General features: G+C 36.4%; 1 protein-coding gene and 1 non-coding gene across 2 annotated transcripts in view; both read left to right on the top strand.

The window, feature by feature from the left end:
* Positions 1–8,510: 8,510 nt before the first annotated feature.
* On the top strand, positions 8,511–8,582 carry TRNAG-UCC. Its single transcript has one exon. It is a non-coding gene; the product is annotated as a tRNA-Gly (tRNA).
* A 4,896-nt stretch (positions 8,583–13,478) lies between these two features.
* LOC110869328 (zinc finger MYM-type protein 1-like) overlaps positions 13,479–24,513 on the top strand; it is a 31,686-nt gene continuing 20,651 nt past the window's right edge. The window contains exons 1-2 of the mRNA XM_035975685.1: positions 13,479–14,006; positions 14,520–14,681. Of these exons, the coding sequence (XP_035831578.1) occupies positions 13,479–14,006; positions 14,520–14,681 (690 nt within the window). The remainder of the gene's footprint in view (positions 14,007–14,519; positions 14,682–24,513) is intronic.

Genomic DNA, 24,513 nt, shown 5'->3' with positions numbered 1-24,513 from the left:
AAGATACTTCAAATTCGGCTTGCGTTTATTGATTAGCTCAAAACACGTCTTGTTGAACTTCTTCACAGTAAGAACTCTGTTGAGAGTATAGCATGCAACAGAAACAACTTCAGCCCAGAAATTAATTGGTAACTTGGAATCTGCAAGCATCGTTCTGGCTGTCTCGATTAGCGTCCGGTTCTTGCGTTCTGCAACTCCATTTTGCTGAGGAGTGTACGGAGCACTAAACTCATGCAGTATACCTCTTTCATCACAGTATTCCTCCATCTTACTGTTTTTGAACTCAGTACCATTATCACTTCGAATTCTACAAATCGGTCTCTGGTACAGATTCTCAATTTTCTTAAACAATACCATCAAACTATCAAAGGTTTCGTCTTTTGTTTTCAAAAACATGACCCACGAAAATCTGGAGTAGTCATCAGTCACGACCAGACAATAGGAATCTCTTGTTATACTTTTGACGTTCACTGGACCAAATAAATCCATATGAAGTCTTTCCAAAGGTCTTGAAACTGAATTGACTTGTTTTGTAGGGTGTGACTTTTTCTTCTGTTTGCCTTTGACACAGCTTATGCACTCCCCTTCCAGAGGAAAACCTTTAATATTCACTCCAGTGACCAAGTCGTTATGCACTAAGTGATTCATTTTCCTTAGGTGAATATGCCCCATCTTTCGGTGCCATAACCTTGACTCTTTCTCCGTTGCTCTGGACACAAAACAATGAGCCTGACCCGTGGTTGTAGCAGCAACGCTCATGTCCAACACGTACAGATCGTTGACTCTTGGTGCCCTCATGATGATCCACTCTTCAGGTATCACAAATCCCGGTTTCAAGATCAAACATTCTTTGTCGGTGAAATGAGTAGTATACATCCTGTCATAGATCTGGGAGATACTCAGCAGGTTGTTCTCCAGCTCAGCGATGTAGTTAACTCTCTCAAACGTTATAACGCCATTTGACAGCGTTCCTTCACCTATGATCCTTCCTCCTTGATTACCCGCAAAACCCACATAACCACCATTAATGTTATTCACATCATACAGCAATGCGGTCTTCCCTGTCATATGCCTTGACGCTCCACTATCCATTATCCACCTGGATACAAGTTTTGGAAGATCCTGCACATAACAAATCATCATTTAAACAACTTCAAGAAAGATGCCGATTCATGCTTCGCGATCCAGGAAGCTCCGGCAATTCAAACTGTTTAGTCAAACATGGTGTCCACCCAGGCCTCATTAGCCTTAGGTGTAACCGTGACTTTGGCAATTTGAATTTTGAAATTCTTAGACTTAAGAGGTGTAAATTGTGCATCATAATCAACCGTAATTGATTCTTCAGCATTTTTCACCTCAGAAGTTGAAACTTTCTTCTCAACTTTAGGTTCAATTTTAGGTTTCCACACCTGTTGAGCTACTGCAACCCTCTTATAAAATTTATCATTTTGATTTACCAACTTCTTTACGGGTTCAGTTTCTACTGTCAAGTTGTCAATTTGAACATTTTTCTTCCCAACAACTTTCTTCTCAACATACATCGGTGTTTTACCCTTCACATCAACTTTCTTTTGTTGAACCTTTACAGATTCAGTCTTAGGCTTCACATATGTACACTTTCGTGCAATATGACCAACCTGTTCACATCTAAAACAAGTACGAGTATCAACTACCCTACTCGTGCCTTCAGACTGAGCCTGTGAAGCTCTCTTCTCAAAAAATTCTTTGTTTGATTTTGTAAAAATTTCCTTTTCTTCATCAGCAAGTGAACTTGAACTGTTCACAAACTCTTTCTTTTCTACAAACCTCTTGTTTGAAACATTTCTTTTCTGATATGGTTTACCCCCCTGATAACCACCCGACCAGTTGTTTCTGTTGTTATTGTAAAAACGTGGTGGATAAACAGTTTTCTTGTTGTAAACCCTCTCTTTCTTTCGACTCAGATCGTTCACTGCTGACAACTCGACTTCGACCAGTTTGAAAACATTTGTCAATTTGTTCAAATTAACATTCTCTAATGGAAACTCAGAATCCGAAAACAACTTATCCGATCCCGACATCTTGTACATGACAAGATCAGATTCATCATGTAAGTTGTTTTTGGACTTTTGCTTCGGAATGTATTTATCTAGAAAACACCCATCCTCCTCAGAAGTGTCACAATCCGGCTTAAGCACTTTGTCTATCACACTTTTCACCACATCATTTTGGACACCCTCTTCATTGGAAGACGTGAACGTGACATCAATGTTCCCAGGAAGTGTAACATCACTTTCTTCCTCAATTTCCACCAAACTAGACTGCTTTTTCGTGTAGTTGTCTAAAATTGGCGGTGGAACTTTGTGAAACCCTACACCCGTTCCATCAGAAAACACATCCTCACCAGCTTTGTTTTTCCCTATAGGTTTGGGAACGATATGCTGCAAAACAAAGCTAGCTGAGCTATAGCTGTTTAATTTTAACTGAATTCTTTCATTTTCAATTTCAATTTCTTGGACTTTAAGTTTTAGTTTAGCAATTTCATCCAGTTGTTTGTTAATTGATTCTTCTTTTAATCTCAAAACAGCTCTCAGATGTTCATTTTCTTTATACGTTTTACCATTTCGATCATCACTATCTTTGACAATGCTTTTTAATTTTTCAAACTTTTCAGAAATTTGTCGATTCTCAAGAATTAACTTTTCATTTTCACATTTAATTTTCTCTCGTTCAGTTTTATCATTTTCAATTTGAGTTGTTAATTCTTTGATTCGTTCAGTTGAAGATTTTACTGTTCTGTCACGACTGAGAATCTGATCCTCAACATTTCTAACCTTCGTTGTCAGATTCTTAATTTTCTCACTGTTCAGATACATGACAGTGCTACAAAAATTGCATTGTTTAGTGCAATTTTTGCAATCAGCATTTCCATCTATTTTGTTACCTGACACATTCATTGACACATTTTGACTAACCTGATCCTTTGACTCAGTAACAGAAACAGGATCTACCTCAAGTGCTTTTGCAGCTAGCACCTTGTCAGCCATATTTCCCAGGTTCTCAGCTGTCAATTCCTGTGTAGTATCAATCAAACCAGTATCAACCTTCTTTACTTTCTCAATCTCTTCTTTTTCTTTCCTCTCTTTCTCTTCTTTCTCCTTTCTCTCTTTCTCCTTTTCTTCTTCAATCATCTTTGACGTTGGTGTTCCCCACCACTTGTGCTGCCAATACTCATCATCTTCTTTAATCTCCTTGATTATAGCTTCCATATCAAGTGTGCTGTCATCAATCGCAATGTTTCCATAACAATCCAGATAACATTCCCTATCTGGATCCCATCTATTTGCTCGTCTTGCTTCCAGATAAACACGAGAGATCCTCAAAATTCTGTTTTCAGCAATCATCTTTCGATAACAATATTTTTGCTCTTCTGTTCTATCTTCTTTCCATGGAATTGGTTCATCATCATTTGCCATGAATGCGTAACCAACCGCATCTTCTTCCGGTAACACTTCTTTACTCCAATCATACCCCTCGTCATCATAAATCACTGCCAAAGCCCTTGATTTATCTCTGTTATCATCAGACTGCTTCAATCTAGGCGGCTCGGATTTATTCTGATGGTAGATTGCCTTTTTGTAGTAGTCGTCTCGAAATGGATTCTCTGACTCATCAGCATACGCATTTCTACATTCCCGTTTGAAGTGACCCTTCTGCTTACACTTGAAGCATGTCACCTTTGATTTGTCGAATCCCAACTTTGTGGACGGACCACCAATCGTTTTTCTCCCAGTAATTTCCATGAAACGTTGAGCACGTCGAACAGCACTTGCCATTGCCCAACGAATGTCAATAAGCTCCATTTCCTCGGGGTCTATCTGATCATAGTCTTCTTTTGTCAGATTTGTATTCCCGATCTTTCCAGCCACCAAACCTTCATAGGACTCTAGCACAGATGCCAGAAAAACCATTTGTTGCTTGGCCGACTCTTCATCAAAATTCTGTGCGTTCTTTAGATCTATCGCGATGTTACAAGAAAACTTCGCATCAGAATGATTTGCAGAAGACGTAGATCCACTGTGATAACCACTGTGGCTTCCGCTGCTTGAACTGCTTTGACTTTCTTTGTTTGCTGAAGAAACATTCTCAGCAGAAAATGCAGTTTTCGGAGAGGTAGCTTTTGGGATCAAGCTTTTTGGATAATACAGATCCAGATTCTGCTGATAGGATGAGTGATTGACTTTATACGTCTTTTTCAACTCTAGCTCATGACTCTCAAGTCTTTCAATCACCACATCTGGAGTCAGATTTGCTGGAGCAATAGTGTTCTTTAACATCAACGCATAATACCTCCAATCCATATCATCAGGTAATGAATCAAATAACTTGTCAACAAGTTCTTCATTTGGATAAGTGATGTCATGTCGTGCAAGCTCCAGCTTTAGATGACCGAACCGTTCAATCATTTTGCACACCGATTCATTCTTAAGACAACTAAACATGTCAAACTCTTTTTTAAGCAATTTCGTCTTATTTTTTATAATCTCATTACTCCCTATACACTTTTTCTTGAGTTTTTCCCGTAAGTCTTTAGCATTGGAGTAGTCTATCAACGAAATGATATCTTCCCGCACCGATTGAAACAATAATGCCACACACTTTTGCTCGGCGACAAAACCTTCAATTTCTTCAGCTGATCTCAATGCTTCGCCATTCTTCTTTCCATTAACATATCCAGTTTTCATACTTTTCCAGCTTGGAAAGGTGAATGCCATCAACCAATCTTCAAACTTTGTTGCCCACCTGCTGTAATCTTCTATAGCCATCAGCTTAGGAGGTTTGTTAAACGTTCTAAATGCACTTTCGGACTCCCAAGCTTCTTTCTTTTTCTCTTTAGGTTGATTCTCGTTCGTATTGTTCGATGTCGAATCGTTGTTTCCTGAACTTCCCGTGAATGCGTACATATCACTAAATGGATTCAAGAACATATCATCCATCGTGAACGTACCTGCAAAATCAGACAACACTTAGAAAAGCTTTGATTTAAAAAAAATAACAGAACCACAAAAGCGATCCTGTTTGTACAGCTTGACAGAAAAGCAAGTCAAGAAATGTCCTTTCGAGCGGACCACAAATTGTAATTTCGAGCGAACCACAATTTGTCAGAAAAGCGATCCTACTATGTTCGTTCGAGCGGACCAGAATGTGTCCGTTCGAGTGGCTTAGCAATGTCAAATAAGCGATCCAAAGCGTGATCGTTCGAGCGGTTCAGAATATGATCGTTCGAGCGGTCCAAGATACTTCCGTTCGAGCGATCCTAATGGTAAAATTGTCCGAAAAAGCGACCCAAACTGTTATTTCGAGCGATCCTAAGGCTGAATTTCGAGCGATCCAAACCGATTGTCCAAATAAGCGATCCTAATGTCCGAAAAAGCGATCGACTATTTTTAACCAGTTTTTACCATTTTTAGTCCGTATTATCACCTGATTCTTTCTAGGGTTTGTTAATAGTGAGTTTTACACTTTATACTCGAATTTCAGTCAATTTTGACCGTTGGAACCACTAGAAACTGAAAAAGTATGAGAGAAAGTGAGTAGAAAAGAGAGATTTCTGCAGATCTATGCTGTCATAGTATGAACTCCTCGTCCTGAGCTCTGATACCACTTGTTGGACCGTTCTATGACCCTAAAAGTCAGTCAAGGTAGTTCATCTTCACGTACGAAGGAGGAATCAACGTAAATGAAGTTACAACAGCTTATCCTTTCAATTCCTTTTCTTTCTATTGCTTTCTGATGAAAATTTGGCAGAGTTTCAGCACCGTAGCACACACATACACTGTTACAACTTATGAACCGCTCTGACCTATATATAGAGATCCAGGGTCGCTTATGTGACATGCCATATAAGCGATCCAGATCCTTTGTCACATAAGCGATCCAGATTCATGTCACAAAAGCGGTCCAAGACAATACAATGACTAATAAGCGATCCTAACTATGTTTAACCTAAAATTTACACTTTGACCCCCTATTGACCAATATTGACTTCAGACTTTTTGTAGACGCAGTCAACAGACATTCCGTGCATCAACACATATAATAGTTTATCAAAACAAAAGGATGCCATTATTTCCTTTCATCTAATGGATGAGGAGCTTTCGAAAATCCGTCAACCTGATGATGCATACCAATTTTATTTTGGTCGACTACGCACATCAATTTGCTTCGGGATTATAGAAGACTGTCTTTGTATGTTTGATCCTTCGTTTCTTCCACCTTGTAAGGTATGGGCAATGAAAGACTTCAAGAAGCAGTCGTGGGAAGTCGTTGGGGATGCATGCGAGAATGGGTATGACGCTGTGCACGGCATTAGACTATTGACGAATTACATTCAATATGAGGGGCCCCTGATTTATGAAACATTGTACTGCCACAGTCGGGCGTTCTTGTGGGGCCCTTTATATGTGGAAAGCCTTGTATCTCCCCATTCGCTAGAGACCAAAGAGGAAGAGGCAAGCAATGAAGAGTCCTGAGGTGGGTTCTTCGTGTGTTATTGTATTTACCCTTTCATATAACTTACAATCCATATGCTATATTACTCATCTGTATATTATAGTTATATTTTTGTTAAGTGGTCTTTGTTCCAATGGTATCAGTGGATCTTTTTAATGTTTTGAGACTGCTAGAAATAAATATTGTTACTCTTTTTAGTCCCTCATGTTGTGCTTGCTGGTTTTGATTATGGTTTGAACATTGTGACTTTGTTGGATATCCTTACATGTATCAAGTTTTAACAAATGTTTAGTTCTTGGTGATCTTTGTTAGGCTTGAATATTGGTTCAGTCAACTGATTTGGGAGCAGTCCAAGGCACTTATTTACTGCAACTAACTGCCATATGAATATGATGGACTTTCTTTAGTCGAATGCTTCATATCTTTACACAAGAAGAATCCTTGTATAGTTATCAAAGGCGCTAGGTGCCCTAGTGGACCCAAGATTTTTTTCCAATGGGTCCATTTTTTGGTGTTCAAAATTTTCATAATAAAACGTTAAAATTTTCGGGTCGGGTCAGAGCGAGGTTTGAACTAGATTTAAAAAAAAAACAGAAAAACAGGCTATACAAGGATTGAACCCATGACCTCTTGTTGTTAGGTTTGAAATCAAATGTTCGGAGAGTTGTTGGGGAAGTGAGGTATATGTGTATGATGCGGATTGGTGTCTTCTACAACGGGGCGCGTCATTGGTTTATGAATGATGAAAACAAGAAGAAGGAAATACGATCTTATATTTTATCGCAAGATTGATTTAAAGAAATCCCTAAACTGATGATGCAAGATATGAATATACTTATGATAGCAGGCATGGCATGGGATTATTCAAGATAACTTGTGCATATTTTGGTGTTTGAAACCTGGATATGAACTGGGAATAAAGGAATCATGAGTCGATACTTATAGAATTAACGGGTGACTCTTTCTTAGCAGAAATACCAGAATGTCGGCTGGTCAAAGGGTAGATCTCCCTTCCAACGGGTCTGTTAAGAAATTAACGGGTGTCTCTTTCTTAGCAGAAATACCAGCGCACCTGAATATGTCAAAAAGGACATCCCTAACCAAATCATGTCGGTATTTGAACCCCGAGAGCTCTCTACAATGAGCTGCATGCTCCCCAAAAGAATCCAAACACGCCTTATGACAAACAAGGCATACCTCATCAACTGGGAATAAAGGAATCATGAAGCGATACTTATAGAATTAACTTCGCTTAAGTATAGAGATTGTATAGTTGAACCTGTGATTTGCATAACGCCTTCAAGTCTTATTGTTCTGTTTTAAAGGCTTCTGCAATTTGTATGGCAGAATTACAATGCTTTCCCATTTAACCCGTTTACACGAACATGCTACATGGGTTTTGCTCAGGTTACTTGTTTAAGAAGAATTCAGGTACGACCCTTTTCTAATCGTATCCAAATTCTGCCTAATCATATCCAGTTGACTCTTATTTTTCTTTGAAATATATTAAACACCACTGAACACCTTTACGACTGAGCTTACATGCTGCCAGGTCAAATTGACCAACAGCAAATCCAATTATAGAAATTAATTAATTACCAAAGACTAATAAATGTTACTGATGCATTGGATTACTGGTTTTCTCTAACCTTTTTTGTTTGAATCACGATGATGATGAAGAAACATCGGATATCTACAAAACTTGGCGATAACACTGCCTGGTTTGTAAGTGCTTTTTATCTTTCATGTTGTTAAATAATAGTTAGATGGAAATTGGTCATTTTAGCTTGATGATTTCTAAGAAGCCATACTTCGAATCTGAAAATGACTCAACTCTCACACAAGACTCACATAATTCAATTCACGTAAAGATGAAGAATGCAGAAAGTAAAGAAAAAAAAATTGCTTTCAACTCTAGGAAGCCTCAGAATTATTCAAATAAAAACTGGTTTTGGCTTTGAAGTAGATTCAATCAAACTAAGAATCATTTTCAGTACTTATTGTTAATGTCACATCAAGCGTTTGTAGTCCAACGGTTAGGATAATTGCCTTCCAAGCAATAGACCCGGGTTCGACTCCCGGCAAACGCATTTTAATTTTTCTTCCTTTTTGCCAAAATTTAGACCTAATTTTTACCCGGAGACGATTTCATTGCTTTAGAACAGACTACCAGTGAGTAATTTTTAAACATATAATTGGATAACCTGTTGCTTAAAGCTCAGTTTTTTTACAGCTCTTTACTTGATTTGATTATCCATATCTGTTCCTATAATTTAATTCAGAAATTTATAAATATAACCAGTTACTCAAACACCAAAGAAACTTATTGCTACTTTAAATTGCAAAAAATGGTATAACTGCATGTCCAGACACGCCTTTCATCCCATCCTCTCAGGTAAGTCTTTTTAGGTCTCGAGTTGGATTATATTGCGAGAAAGATTGCCGAAAAGGTAACCAAAACTTGAGCTCCTGCAGTTGTATTTATAGTAAGAGGATTAAAGCTACTCTGTTATGCCTCAATCTTCTAGATTACAAGTCAAGTTAAAAAAAAATGTGTTGTAGCACTGTCAGCCTGTCCCCATGTCAAAGCTAGTGCAGGTTCCGGTGTAGTAGTTTGATGATGGTATCGAAGCTGTCAAGTTGGTCATATCATTTCTCCTTATATTTTAAGACTGCTTTTTATAAACACATCCGTACGGACCGTACTCTTGGTTTCCAGTGTTGTGTTTGAAAGTTTTCTTTGAGAGCTTATTACTTTGTTAGTGCCTTATGTTGTGCTTCGTGGTATTGGTTTTGGTTTTAAAGTTGTGATTTTGTTGGATATTTTTCATCTATTCAGTTTCAACACATGTTTAGTTCTTGGTGATCTTTGTTAGCCTTACAACTATGCATACCTAGAATATTCAGTTAAGCTGAGTGGCTGTTTACACTTGTTTTGACTGAATACGTCTAACATTTACCTACTATACAATCACAAGTTGGGGGAATAGTGCCAGGCAGCTGCCTGGCACTCCCCCATTGGACCAACCTTTTTTCCAATTTAATTTTATTCTCAGTTTAAAATTACGCTTTCGTCCTTCATTTAAAAATACGTTTTTGCCCCCAGCTCAAAATAAATTTATAATTTCGCCCCTAGCTTAAAATTACGCTTTTGCCCTTAGTTCAAAAACTCATTTTTAATTTTGTTTAAAATTACGGTTTTGCCCCAGTTCAAAATAAAATGTTGGTTTCCCCTCTACCTTAAAATTACGATTCTGCCCTCAACTCAAAATTACGTTTTTACCCACAGTTCAAAATAAAGTTTTAAGCTAGGGGGAATACTGCCAGGCAGCTGCCTGGTACTCCCCCATTGGACCAACCTTTTTTTTAATTTAATTTTATTATCAGTTTAAAATTACGCTTTCGTCCTTCGTTTAAAAATACGTTTTTGCCCACAACTCAAAATAAATTTATAATTTTGCCCCTAGCTTAAAATTACGTTTTTGCCCTTGGTTCAAAAACTCATTTTTAATTTTGTTTTCAGTTTAAAATTACGGTTTTGCCCCAATTCAAAATAAAATGTTGGTTTTCCCTCTACCTTAAAATTACGATTCTGCCCTCAACTCAAAATTACGTTTTTGCCCACAGTTCAAAATAAAATTATGATCCCCCCCTGCCATGCTCAAATTTATGATTTTGCTCTCAGTTTTACAATTACAAGTTGGGGGGAATAGTGCCAGGCAGCTGCCTGGCACTCCCCCATTGGACCAACCTTTTTTTAATTTAATTTTATTCCCAGTTTAAAATCATGCTTTCGTCCTTCGTTTATAAATACGTTTTTGCCCACAGCTCAAAATAAATTTATAATTTTGCCCCTAGCTTAAAATTACGTTTTTACCCTTGGTTCAAAAACTCGTTTTTAATTTTGTTCTAAGTTTAAAATTACGGTTTTGCCCTTCATTTAAAATTACGGTTTTGCCAGCAGTTCAAAATAAAATGTTGGTTTTCCCTCTACCTTAAAATTACAATTCTGCCCTCAGCTCAAAATTACGTTTTTTCCCACAGTTCAAAATAAAATTATGATTCCCCCCCCCCCTCAAGCTCAAAATTATGATTTTGCTCTCAGTTTAAAATTATGATTTTGCCTCCAGGCTCAAAATATAACTACGATTTTGCCCTCTATACAGACATACATATTATGAGAGAGAAATATTTGATTTATTGCCCCGCAACGCGGGCGGGGCAAAAACTAGTTGTAAAACATAACTCATAGGAAAGTCTGTTTGACTATGTGATGGACAGTCTTTCACTTTTGTCGGGTTTCAAGTTATGACAACTAACATGCATTAACAGTGATTTGGAATAAAGCAGTTAAAAAACAAGCATGAATACAGTCTTATTGAAACTGTTGATACACTTTGTGTGGACGAGACTCGGCTTGGTTCGACTCGGCTCGGTTCGACTTGGTTTCGACACGGTTAGGTCCGGCTCAAGCCCGACGTCATGACATTCCTCCGTCGTGCGCCCCAGAGTTCGACACGCGAAGCACGGAGCGCCGCGAACCAAGACCAGGTGACACATCACCATGACATCATCACTGTGATGTCATTTAGTTGAAAATGCATACAAATTCACATCTGCATGTGCATGGTCGACGAAACTGAATGTGTTTCGTCGACTATGGTGTTTCGCCGTGGGCTGCCCCTGTTTCGTCGCCTGTTGGGCTTCTTCAAGGCCCATTATCTGGCCCAAGTTTGTTTCGCCGAGTTATTTTGTGTTTCGTCATTATCTGTGTCTGTTTAGTATAAATACATCTGCTAGTTTCTGTGTGAAACTTGGACATGAGAGACGAGAGCTGTGAGACTTTGAGAGAGTCTGTAAACATTGTTTGTATATGTTTGTATCGTTCTCATCCCTAATCAATAGATATTGAATCTTTTGGTTACGCGTGTTCCTATTAACTGTGTTTGGTTTGCACCGTCACGGGGATTCCGCACCCGTTACCGTGTTTGTGATAAACAAGGATAGGTTTTCGTTATCGATCCACCGGAAAAACGGGACCAACAATTGATATCAGAGCTTTGGTTCTTTTCCTTGTTTAAAACCAAACATTGTTCGTGTTTGAAACAAGTATCTTATTGTGATTTTTTCAGATTTTGTTCTTGAAAAGTTTGTATTTTTCTGAAAATGTGCTAAAAATCTGATTAAACTTGTTGTTTTGCTATAAGTTCTTACAAAAACCTTGTTGTCTTACATGTTTACATGGTTAAACAGTTGGTTTTTATTGAAGTTTTAAGCAAAATCGTATTCGATAACTTTTCCGGTGACTGGAAAACCCATCGAGTTCGTCACTGTTATTTAGGATCTTCAAAGAGTTCTTATCGTTCTTCATAAATTATTTGATTTTGATCTTTAAAGTTGTGCATGAATTATTGTTGTTAAAATACAATATCATTGTTTGAATTTAGGGTACAAGGCATGGTGTATGGTTGGTAAACACATGTGTCTTGGTAAGGTGTGTCTGACATTTTGGTTCACCAATTTTCACAAGTGAGACTAGAAGGTATGGGGGCCGGCTTGGCCCGGCGCCGGACCCCCACACCGGCCCCTGGCCCGGCAAGCATCACAACCGGCAACCTCCAGCCGGGTGTGCCGCCCCAATTTTCAAAACATATAGCCGTTGAACGGCTAGTTCTTTAATAAAAAAAAAAAAAAATTCATTTTTTCCTATAAAATCACCCACTTTCAATATTATTTCCCCACTTTCAACCCAAAACCCTCTCACTTTTATACCAATTTCTCCCTACTTTTATAAAAAAAAATATCCTTTTACCCACAATGGCTTCTAATCCTTGGTGGCCCTCGTCTTCGGATGACGAAGAGGAGATGTTTTTCGCAAACGCTGTTCTACGGGCGGGACAGATTTTAATCGAAGACGAAGACGAGTAGTGTGTTTGTTTTAAATTTTTAAATCTAGTCTTTTTTATTTTTTAGGTAGCGTAATTTTTTATTTTTTAGGTTATGTAATTTTTATTTTTTTTATGTAATGGATTTTATTATCTTCCTTTATGTAGTATTTTTATTTAAATGTTAAATACTTTTTATAAAAAATAAAAGTTAAAGAAATAAAAATTAAACAATTAAAATGACTTAAACAATAAAAAATATGTGGTGGGGCCCCATCCTCTATCCCCCTCCATCTTCATTTTGGCTCATCCCATGCTAGCCGCCTACGTCGCGCCTACGTGGAGGCTCATCCCCGTGGGGATGAGCCAAACCATACCTTTTAGTCTGATAAGATTTGATTTTCAAAATATCATTTCATTTGTTTGTGCACTAAAGTCAACGAAAACTGTTAAAGTAAGGTGTAGGTTTGAAATTTGTGGCCTTTTGTCAGAAGGATAAGGTTTTGTTGAAAAAAAAAATCTAACCAAAAGATAAGATCACATCAGTTTCGTCAAGTTCACTTTTGGGTTTCGTCGACATCAAGAAGTTCATCACTTTCGTCGACAATTAACTCACATTCAATTTCGTCGATAAACACATATCATTCACTTTCGTCGTTATCAAACAGATTTCAAATCTGTTTCGTCGATCAAACAGTTTCGTCGCTGATTAAATCAAAATCCTGTTTCGTCGACATAAATTATCATTCAGTTTCGCCATACAATTTCCTGTTTCGTCGATCTTCATTCAACCTAACTGTTTCGTCGCTTAACACTTAAATCTGTTTCGTCGACTAAACAAAACAAAAGTGTTTCGTCGATTAAACAAAACAAAAGTGTTTCGTCGATTGTTTAATAAAGGTTTCAGTTTCGTCGATCATCACACATCAACTGTTTCGTCGACCAGAAATAAGAATCCAGTTTCATCGAACCCAATTATTCATTCAGTTTGTCGACATCAATCATCATTCAGTTTCGTTGATTTTGGATTTTAGTCAAGTGTTTCGTCGACAACAACAGTTTCGTCGAGTCCCGTTCAGTTTTCATCAATAGACATCCAAAATGAATCCGAATTGGTGGGGTACTCCATCAACTACAGAGAGCAAGTATATAAACACGTGTTTATCTCCCTCATGGGCCGAGTCTCCCACACCATCAAATAAAACGTATACGAGAAAGGACTTAGCAACCGATTTATATGGAAATCCAATACAATCAGTTCCCCAACCGGAAAGAACAACAGACTTGTATGGAAATCCATTACCACCAGTTGCTTTACAGCGCCATCGTTCTACTGTAGCAGCATCATCTCTTGATCCAAGGAACTGTAGTCAAACAAAAACGGCATTTTATGCTAAAATTGTCAAAGATGCCAGCAATGGTGAATCCTCGGGAAATAATAACAGTTCCGAACATGACAGTAGTTCAGATGAAGACGAACATGACAGTAGTTCAGATGAAGACGTTTCAACTTCAGTTGAAGATATTTCAACTTCAAGTTCAAGCGAGGATGGATCTGAATGTGAATCAACAAGGGAGGTTGTTGATTATGAGGCAAATGAGTCAACATCCGAGAGTGATTCCAGTCAGGTATGTGTCGATAAACCAACTGTTGTTAATTGTGATAATTGTGCTATCTTAAATGTTAAATGTGCTGATTTAGATGCTAATATGTCTGAGTTGCAAAGCAAACATGATGCTTTAAATGCTAACTTGTTTGACTTGCAAAACAAACATGTTTCTCTAGATAATAAGTGGTGTGATTTGCAAAGCAAACATGAGGCTTTGCAAAACAAGTATGATGTGACATTTATCCACAACCAAAAGTTGATCGTGGATCCTTCTAAATGCACAGAAGCCAACATGTTTTATGAAAACCATGAAAAGGAGTTTAAATCGGTGATCGAAACATTAAAAAAGGATAAGACCGAGCTAACGAAAATGGTTTCAAGAAAACAAACTGAAAAAAACCTTTACATCAGTAGGCTCGAGTTAATGCAAAAGGAAATGGCTTGTGTTAAAACTGAAAGTGAGGCGATCCGATTCAAGTTAGACAGCTATTTAAGCTCTAGTTATGTGTTGGATCACATCATTGATGTTTAGAAAGAGAAAAGGGATGTCACATGCATTGGATATAAGAAATGTCCACCACCTCTTAGACACAATTACGATGCACTGCCTGATGAGGAGAATAGAACTCATTTTGAACCATCTGTTCCTTTAGACATTGAGGAATTTGCGACCGGACTTGGATACACGAAGGAAGTATCATCAGATTCGGATGCGTCAGCAGATACATTTGTAACTGCTGAACAGAATCAGGATCCTCGAGTCATTATTGAGGATGTTGATTCTTCAGATGATGAATCCGATGATACTAACTCAGCCCAGTTTGATGTGGTTATCAAAGAAGAGGACATACCTCTTGAGAATCACATTCTATGTGATCCTCCCGCAAAACATGCTAAGACTGTTTAGGTCGAGTCCACGTCCACTTCCTCACAAGAGTCTGAGAGTGTGAATTTGCTGTACACTCTTGTTGGTGATGATAAAATCTATTCTGACAAAGATTTTCCAATGAAAAATGTCAATCCATCTTTGATTGATAAAGTTTTTGAAGATAACACAAGCAAGTTTTTGGGAAAGACGATCCCGGGAGTTACTGTAACTCAATGTGATCCAATTCCAAAGGCTGAAATCAGAAAACAATTTGGAAAACAGAAATCACCGACAAAGCAACAACCAATTGCTTTTAAGGGTAAACAACAACAACGAGCTCCAAAGCCAAAGGCTAAGGTTGATTCAAAAGGAGCTCGTTACAAGAAGAAAACAAAAGACGTTAAGTTTGTGGCCTCCAAAGGTATTGATAAAGTGGAGACTTTTGAAAATAGATCAAATACCGTTTTGTACAAAAAGTCAACATTTTGAAACGTAATAGTTATAACAATTACACCCAACACACAAACGGGTGTGAAGCTAGTACCTCTGGGTCTACAACTTCTACGTCAGGTCGTCGATCAGATTCTCCTAAGTTTGTTGAAAGGAGAACTTGTTTCAAATGTGGGAAGTTTGGGCACATCATTAAAGACTGCACAAACTCGCCCAAACCAAATTTTGTTGAAAGAGCCCCCTCTGAACAAGGTCACTCACAACGTCGTCCTGTTTCTCCAAAACATGATAAACACACTGTTAAAGAACAGGAAACAAAACAACGACGTCAAAATGTGAAGGTGATCGAAAAGGCTTTAAAACCAGAAACTGTTAAAAGGAAACCAATTTTGTCACAACCGTTAAAACCAGAGATTTCTAAATCTGTAAATAATACACAATCCGGTAAACGGAAACAAGCTTGGAAACCGAAAACAGGCGAGGATTCAGGGGGAGGCTTGCAATTTAAGGACCTTCAAGAAATTGAAATTACATTTCTTGATTCTCAGGGGCAACCCAAGTCTATGAAGGCTTGGGTCCCCCTCTCCAACTAATCTCTGAGTGAGTGTGTAGGATGTTCCAGGAGGAACTTTCGATAGTCGTAAGATTGTTGATAGTGGAGCGTCCTTGCACAAGATATGCGACAGAAGAAATTGTTGCCTTTGATGGAGAGAAAAAGAAAGGGGAAACAGAGTTGTCTGTTGAGAAGATTGAAAAGCTTCCACAAAATGCAAATCATTCCAAAGTTTGATTGTTAATGGCTTTAATCGGGTCCCCGGGATAGATTCAATCAAAATGTACGCATCTGCAGCACGTCTGAAGTTCAAAATCAACAAGATGAACGTGCAGTGTACATTTCTTCGCGGTGTAATTGAAGAAAATGTGTTGTTGAACAAACCAACCGGGTGTGCGGATGCCTTGGCATGGATTGAGCAACCGCACACTACTTCTGAAAGAGAAAGACAAAGACCTTCGCTGGTGCAATGTGGAAGACCAGCCGGACCCAAAGGTTTATGATCTTGTTGCTGTGAAGAGATTTCTCAGTAGCTACAAAAATCGGCTTTGAAGTCCACACCGGGTGGATATCCAGCTTGGTAGAGTGCTCAGATTCCTTGCAATGCATGAAACAGTTGCAGGATACGGTTTTAAATTTCTAATTTCTCCTATACTTGTCGATTTTTAAGCTGCTTTATGAATTATTATCATCTAGTACAACACTCTTTGGCCAGACACGTTGATCTCAAATATCACTTCACACGTGATTGTTTGACTATGAAACTCGTCAATGTTGTCATGGTCCACACCGCTTACCGACGTGCCAACTCATTTTCCCAAAATTCGATAAATCATTTCTGATTAAAATTAATTTTGGTAAACGACATTGAGGTAAAATATGATTAATCTGACATCGGAAAATCATTTTGTAAATACCTTTGTGTTTTTAAAATTTATCATAGTTTGTTGATTTTAAGGGGAGTAAAAATTTGAAAATTCAAAAACATCGAAAAATGTCAAAAACACAAAAACATTAGAAAAACAAAAAATGAGTTTCCTGGCGAGAAAAAGAGAAAATGATAGTGTCACACCCCAACCGATGGCGGAAACATCGGGATGAGACGAACAAATTGCTCAAAACATCATAACACTACATGTGACAATAATATTAAATTTCATTTATTATAATTGCAACGTTTCATACAAAATGTCATAAAAGGGAAATAACAAACACCAAACATAGTTTATTGTAATGTGGGTTTCTAAGCCATCCTAGTCATTTCTTCAAATCTTGACTTCCTCATCCTGCAGTATGCATTTAAAATAAAGTCAACAAAACATGTTGGCGAGTACACAAGTTTGAATATAGTATAATATGTTTGAAATAGATTAACATGCTCAAATCCACGTGACTACATGATTTCATATTAACAGTTATACTCGTAACGATGATATCTATGTGTTCAAACCAAAGTTTAACGCAATTAACATAGCCTAACCCTAGAAGGGTGGTAAATGAGTAACATAGAATAAACCTAACAATACCCATAATATTATGGGAGGGGCGTTTCTCAACCTACAGCGCTGCCATTGTTAGGGGAGGCTTGCAAAGTTAATGAACACACAGTCATAAATGTTTAACAGTAGCATAACGTGATTAACATGAGTCAAATAGATTCACATGAAATGTGAATTGAGGGTGCAAAAATGTTTAACATAGTGTGTTTGATATAGAAATGCATACAGCACCCAAAATGTGATAAAATAGAAAATGGGTCATGTATACTCACCTTAGGTTGCGTTGCGTTTTTCTTGGAAAAGATTAAGAACAAGAGATTGCCCAAGAGAATGTGCACAAGAGATTTACCCTATTAATTTTGAGGATTTGTTAAATAGTGGGAATTTAGAGGTTATTTAAATAACAAGGCATTTATAAAAATAATATTAACATTTCTAAAGTGAAATAATAATAATATGCCTTATTTTTATATATCTTGTATTTAATGAAATAAATGTCAATTTGTTTTATAAATAAGTGAGAAAAATAAATACTGATTTTTATATACTAAAATAATATTACTAATTGTACCAAAATATTATAAATATTTTTACTATAATTCTGGATTTTATAAATAATAATTCCGATTAATATTAATAATAATATAGATTAATAACTCTGATTTGAAATAATAAATCTGAGTATATATATATATAAAATAACAATTCTAATCTAAATAAATATCTATTTATTATATAATAATTATGATTTAGATAAAATAAAATAATAAATCTGATTATATAAAATAATAAATCTGAATAATAATTCGGATTTAAATAATAATTTAAATAATAATTCTGATTATTATATATATATAAAACAATAATTCTGATTATATATATATATATATATATATAAAATGATAATTCTGATTGTTATAAAATAATAATTCTGAATTTGAAGTATAGATTCTGATTTAATAAATTAATAATTCTGATTTTAAAAATATAAATTCTGATTTAATATTAAATAAAATTCTGATTATTAATAATAATAATAATATTAATATATCTGATTATTTAAAGTAAAAATCCAGATTATAAATAAATCTGATTTAATATAATTATTTGGAATTATTTTATATATTTGATTAATATTTATAAAATAAACCTGATTATCAATAATTTAGATTAATAATTAAATCTAATAAAATAATGTAATAATAATAATAATAAACGTAATAATAATAATAATAATAATAATAATAATAATAATAATAATAATAATAATAATAATAATAATAATAATAATAATAATATTACGGAAACTGTAATTATAAAAGAAATAGGAAAAACGGAATCGAAAACGTAAAGTCGAAAAGAAAAGAATACCGGACTGTTGCAGACGGCGGCAGTCGGTGGGTGGTGGTTCTCCGGCGACGATGCAGGATTCCGGCGACGAAGGTGGTTTCGGTTTCGGGTTGCTTCGATGATCGGGTGAAAGGACCGAGTATGAATAGTGGGTCGAGTTTATATAGGAGTTGTTGATTTCGGTTACAAGTAATGGAAGGTCACCAGATTTCCGGTAAACAACTCTAAAGTCGAAGAAGAACAGGGGTGGCGGTTTCTTTTTTTTTTTTTTTTAAATTTGGCGCATTAAATGTGATGTTAAATGTAATTTGGGTTCAAGATATGCCGGATGTGGCATGCCCGGCCGAGTGGTTGAGTGGTTGTTTGTTATCCGAAGCGTCTCGAGTTCGATTCTTGTCCCACGCGGTTCAACCCCTTTTTTTAATAACAGTTAGTCTTGACTAACTGGGTTAGTCACTAACTGAGTTTTCTAACTCAGTTAGTGCTGCCCTTTGATAAACTTAACCTGGTTAGCTGATTTAACCAGGATTTAGCTAACCAGGTTAGTTTAACTAACCAAAATAATCAAAAATCATAAAAATTCAGTTTAAAATATTTATTCATTTAATTTTAATTATTAGTTTACTTATTTAAAATATTAACAAAATAATATAAAAATTATTTTAACCCAAATTTTGATATTTTTACCGAATTAACGTATAAACTCCCGATTTTTGTACGGTTTAGGGTAATCTCTTGGAAATGATGAATTTGAGAGCTGGGATTAAGATGTATTTTCACTGTTTTTACGTGTTTAACATAGTTTATCATGTTTTTAATTGTTTTGACAATACATAGTATTCAAACACAAATATGAATAAAATAATGCACTTTCATTATGATTTCAAGTCTCGAGTACAATTTGGGAATAAAACCAAATACCACAAAGGTACAACTTACAAAAATAGAAAGTACAAGTAGACTTGCCAAAAATGGAAAGATTGAAAATACGAGGTGTCATAGATAGTACATCAGTGGTCTGTCCAAACCTCTTTAAATCTAAACTGAAAAACGATAAGCAGCTCTATATAAGATGTATCGGTAGGCTCACAATCATTTTAAAGTGTGCAGGGTGATATAAATCTTAATCGACTGAAGACCAGGTGGGAACCATTCATTGGCATATGGTCTTAGTACCGAAATTTCGTTTGAGAGATTGCCGAGGTTCTGAGATATTCGGTCTTTATGCTGCTTATCATCTGGGTATCATGGTTGTATCTTTTACCGAAAAATAACGGGGACGCAAGTCTAGATCTTCCATGATACTATAATACGTGTACATATTGCATACGACCTCAATAAGTGATCAACAATCACATGTCCCTCAAAATAAGTGATAATATATCACATTTATCCGGGAGTCAAGTTCGTCTCTTTGCTGCACGAAAGTACTGACCTGTTCACGGACTTGCTCCTGTACCCTTCATGCATCTGAAAATCAAGTTCCTCATCAATAAGTGATTCTATCACATAGGGCTTATTTCCAAACAAAATAAGTGAGTTTCTCACATTCTTTTATACGGTCAAACAGATGATAATCGGTACACCTACCGGTAAGATGAACTCTCGTGCATACCTTGATACGGGAATGTGTCGTGTGTGGATGAACACCGGTCGGTAAGTATAAATCATACACTAATCGTATCCCCTCGCCATGATTACATCTGATAAGTTGAGCTTATGTGGACAAGAATACCGATAATTGTTATAGGATGCTTATCTAAATGTTAACTAATTGAACAAAAAGAGCGTTTTTGTAACACCCCGACCCGAATAGGGCTGACGTGTCACTCTTACAGATATCAAAACTAAAAACCAATCCATAGCATTAAATAAAAGATCCTAATTACATTTATTACATTACTGAAATAAGGAATCTTAGCCAGCAACTTCCTAACGCTCCTCACTGAAATCCCAGATCATCCCATATTACCTGTAAAAAACGAATAGGAAAAACACAAAAAGAAAAATACGGCTGAGCCAAAAATTGCTCAGTAACGGAGAAATCAAAAGTACAAGTAAAGTCATATCAGCGGAAGCAAAACACAACGTAACATAATTGAGACTGAACTGAAACGGTTACTGACATGAGTGCTAAAAATTGATGAAGCCACAAGACTGATACAAAAACTGATATACGAACCGATCTGAACTTGTAACAGAAACTGACATGGAAACAAAAGTCATTCAGATGCATAACTGCTATCGAACCCGACACAAGACCGACGTAGAGAACTGATACATGGTTGACCATGATGATAAAAAGAATTTTATCTTGTATAAACGGACTTATTTTAAAACACCATTTAAATGATCTAGTATTCGTATAAATAGAAAAATTCTAACCTTTCGTTTGTAAATGAAACGTTTGAACAAATCAAAAAGTAATGACCATTGGATAGTTTGAACAACGTTTAATAATGCTAATATTTTTAAAACAAGATACTTGGCGAAGCTATTTTCTTATTGAATGTTTGAACTTCATCAACATAAAATAGTTTATCATATTTCATAGCAAATCATCATTGGACAAAAAGAACTAATTTTCTAACTTTGAAAAGTTATATTCTAAAAATAGAATAATTTAAATAATCTGGATTTCCGAATGAAACACTTTCGACCATTCCGTAAGACGACATAGGAAACAGAAACAAAACAAATAGCTAAGCCAAAACGTTTTAACTACCATTTAAAATCTCATGATCTTTTAAAAGAAAAGAATTGTCGAACTACTATCTTTTAAATACACGTTTAGATTCAAATTCATATATTTTAATTAACCAATATTCATATGTTATTATTTAGTCAAACTAACTATTTTTATAACTTTAGAGATTATTACTTAGTAAAGAAAATACTTTAGATAATCTAAGTTTATATGTAGAATAATAAAATCCTAACAAAATTACTTAAACCAATTGAGAGAAATGACACAAAATAAAGACAGATCCAACGACAAGAATAGAACAGACATCGAATCAAATACTGAATACATGTACTGACGGATATAAACTAAGCGTATAACACCGAATCTAAATCTAATTCAAGACTGATACTGAGATGAAACTGATACTGACCGGTAAAGATACTGAGTCGAGACAGACATAACTAATACATAACAGAATTGGACACTGAACATAGTCAGAAGCATACTTAACCCAATACCGGTCGGAAGCATAATCAGATGCGTACAAAACATATCAAATATATCAGAACAGATACTGAACATATTCACATACGGAAATGTATGCTAACTTACACGATAGATATATCAACAAACTAAGTCGTGTAACACAGAAGCACCCAAAGCCATAAACAGAACAGACTGGTACACAGCTAGCTAGTCCATGCACCTATGAGATGGTGAGTGTGGCGTTCACCCATTATTCCATCTCCAGACAAACAAACTCAAACTCAGAGCTAAGATCGATCTATACGCCTCTAGTGGCCAAGGTGCTACACAAGCACAAGCTAGAGACGCCGTGAACTTTTATTACGCACCTCACGATAAGTGCCATGCCGTTGACGCCCAAACGACAAGCCAGGCATGCTTGGGTGACAGAGTACATATAATAAGGTCTTGTAAATAATTTACACGCAACTGGAAATAATAATGACAGGAACATGCGACCACGAGTACAAATCTGAGGTATGGCATGCTACAACTCACTAGTAAACAAACATATACAGGCTGACTCATATAATGTATCACATATCAAATGAGTACTAATATCGAATCATGAAAATCAAACTTTGGGAGAGAGACAAAGATCCACACTACAAAGTAACGGATACGATAAAGATGAATACTATGATGAGAAGACCAAAGAATCCGTACCGACGAGTAACGAAAATAAAAGTATACTACGATGAAAGAAAAACAGAATCCGTACCTTTATTAGCCAAGCAAAAGAATAAATCAAGTAGTCTTTAACGTATATGAGAACCTACATTAAATCATCTTAAATTAATTCACCTAACTCATATTACCATGTCCCTTGGCGGATTAATAATTCCCGCGACTAAGATTTTCTTTAACGCATCATGTTGCTTGTTAGTGTCATCAAGAAAAGATAACTTTTTTTTATTAGTATTCGACTTACACATGTTTCAAACTTACTAAACTATTTTTAAAATAATTTGGAAACCAAAAGACTCATACTATCATTTATAAAATCTACTAAACTTGTACTAGTTATCTGTGTAAAAGTTAAGCTTATAGCCCTATAAAAACATGTGCCATTAAAGACCAACACCAATTCATAAATTAACTTTTCTATATCTTACTTCTCGTCACATATATATATATATATATATAATAAGTAAAAGATATTATGAAGTTGTAGGTCCCTGTTTGCGAAGGATTACGAACCTAAACCTTGTTATACAAACCTACTAGCGAGTGCGGAATCCAAGCTAGCAAGCAAACCGAGTTAGTAGCAAGTAGAGAAACAAACACACAAGTTCACCGATTAACACAACTTGTATTAATGCAATGAGGGTTCGGTTACAAGCTCAATGTTTACATAAATGTTCTATAAACTCTCTAAGTGTGTGTGTGTGAGTCCTGGACAGAATGCTCTCAAAGCTCTCTATCTCTCGGATGTGCAAATGGCAGAACTAACTCACACTCAACACATGCATGGGTATATATACCCAACTCAGCAGGTCTGCTCGAAGGATTCGATAGATGGTCCGAAGGATCATCTATCGATCACAACATGTTCGAAAGATGAGCATTGACCTCGAAGGATCATCCTTCGAGGTCTAATCAGTCGAACCATATCTTTCGTGCACCTCGAAGGATCAACAGCATCCTTCGAGGATCTATCCTTCGATCAGAACATCTTTCAACTGTTGACTAAGTCAAACCAGGAGGACGGTTGACTTTGTCAACTTACAGGACTGACAAGGACATCGTTTACATACAGACCGAATACAGACAAAGTACAGACACAAGTGCACCAACAAACTCCCCCTTGGCTGTAGCTTTGTCTTTATCTTCTATGGTTGTAGACTCGTCTCGAACTTCGACGGTCTTTGGTCTTCCAGTTATCAAAACTCTGATGTCCTTTCAAGTCTTCAATGTCGGAGGATCTTCAAAGTCTTCACGTCTTGAAAGCAGAGAGTGTATCAACAAACTACCCGTATCATGTAGGAAGTGTGTTGACAAACTCCCCCTTAACATAAGCTCCCCCTTGAGTTATGCTCGTGAAAAGACTTTATCTTTATGAAGTGAAATCCTTGTGGTGTTGATGATGGCCAGCGGCAACTCGATCATCTTCATCTTTTGAGCGCCTTCTCGTGGTGTCTTCATTCCAAAGCTTGTCATTGACCATGTTCTCCTTGCCTTTAGAATCTGCACATGCAAGAAATCTAAACGCGTAATGAGAACAACTGCTTGGAATATAGCATAAACAAATGACACACGTATGACCATGTCACAATCAAACACCGTCCGACAGTTTGAAAGTTTAATAAATTTGCCAATTTTAGCCTTTTATCTTTCAAACATGCAAATTTCGACCGTTTATGAAGATTTAGTCAGTTCGGTTTTCAGTCAGGTTTCAGGTAACGAAGACTTGAGCTCCAACATCGTACGATCGAAAATAAAGTAGAAAGAAAATCTTTTTGGCTTTTATAAAGTTTATATTAAAACACTCCTAAAATCTTTTTGGTATTTTTGAGATTAAAAGACAACACGTTAAAATCCTTTGAGTGTTATCAAACGACATCACCGCTAATGTCGTGCTGATATGCACCAAAC

Source organism: Helianthus annuus, chromosome 7, assembly GCF_002127325.2.
Source record: "Helianthus annuus cultivar XRQ/B chromosome 7, HanXRQr2.0-SUNRISE, whole genome shotgun sequence".
NCBI lineage: Eukaryota > Viridiplantae > Streptophyta > Magnoliopsida > Asterales > Asteraceae > Helianthus > Helianthus annuus.
Note: the sequence above shows the minus strand (reverse complement) of the source record. Positions and strands in the feature narration are given on the sequence as shown.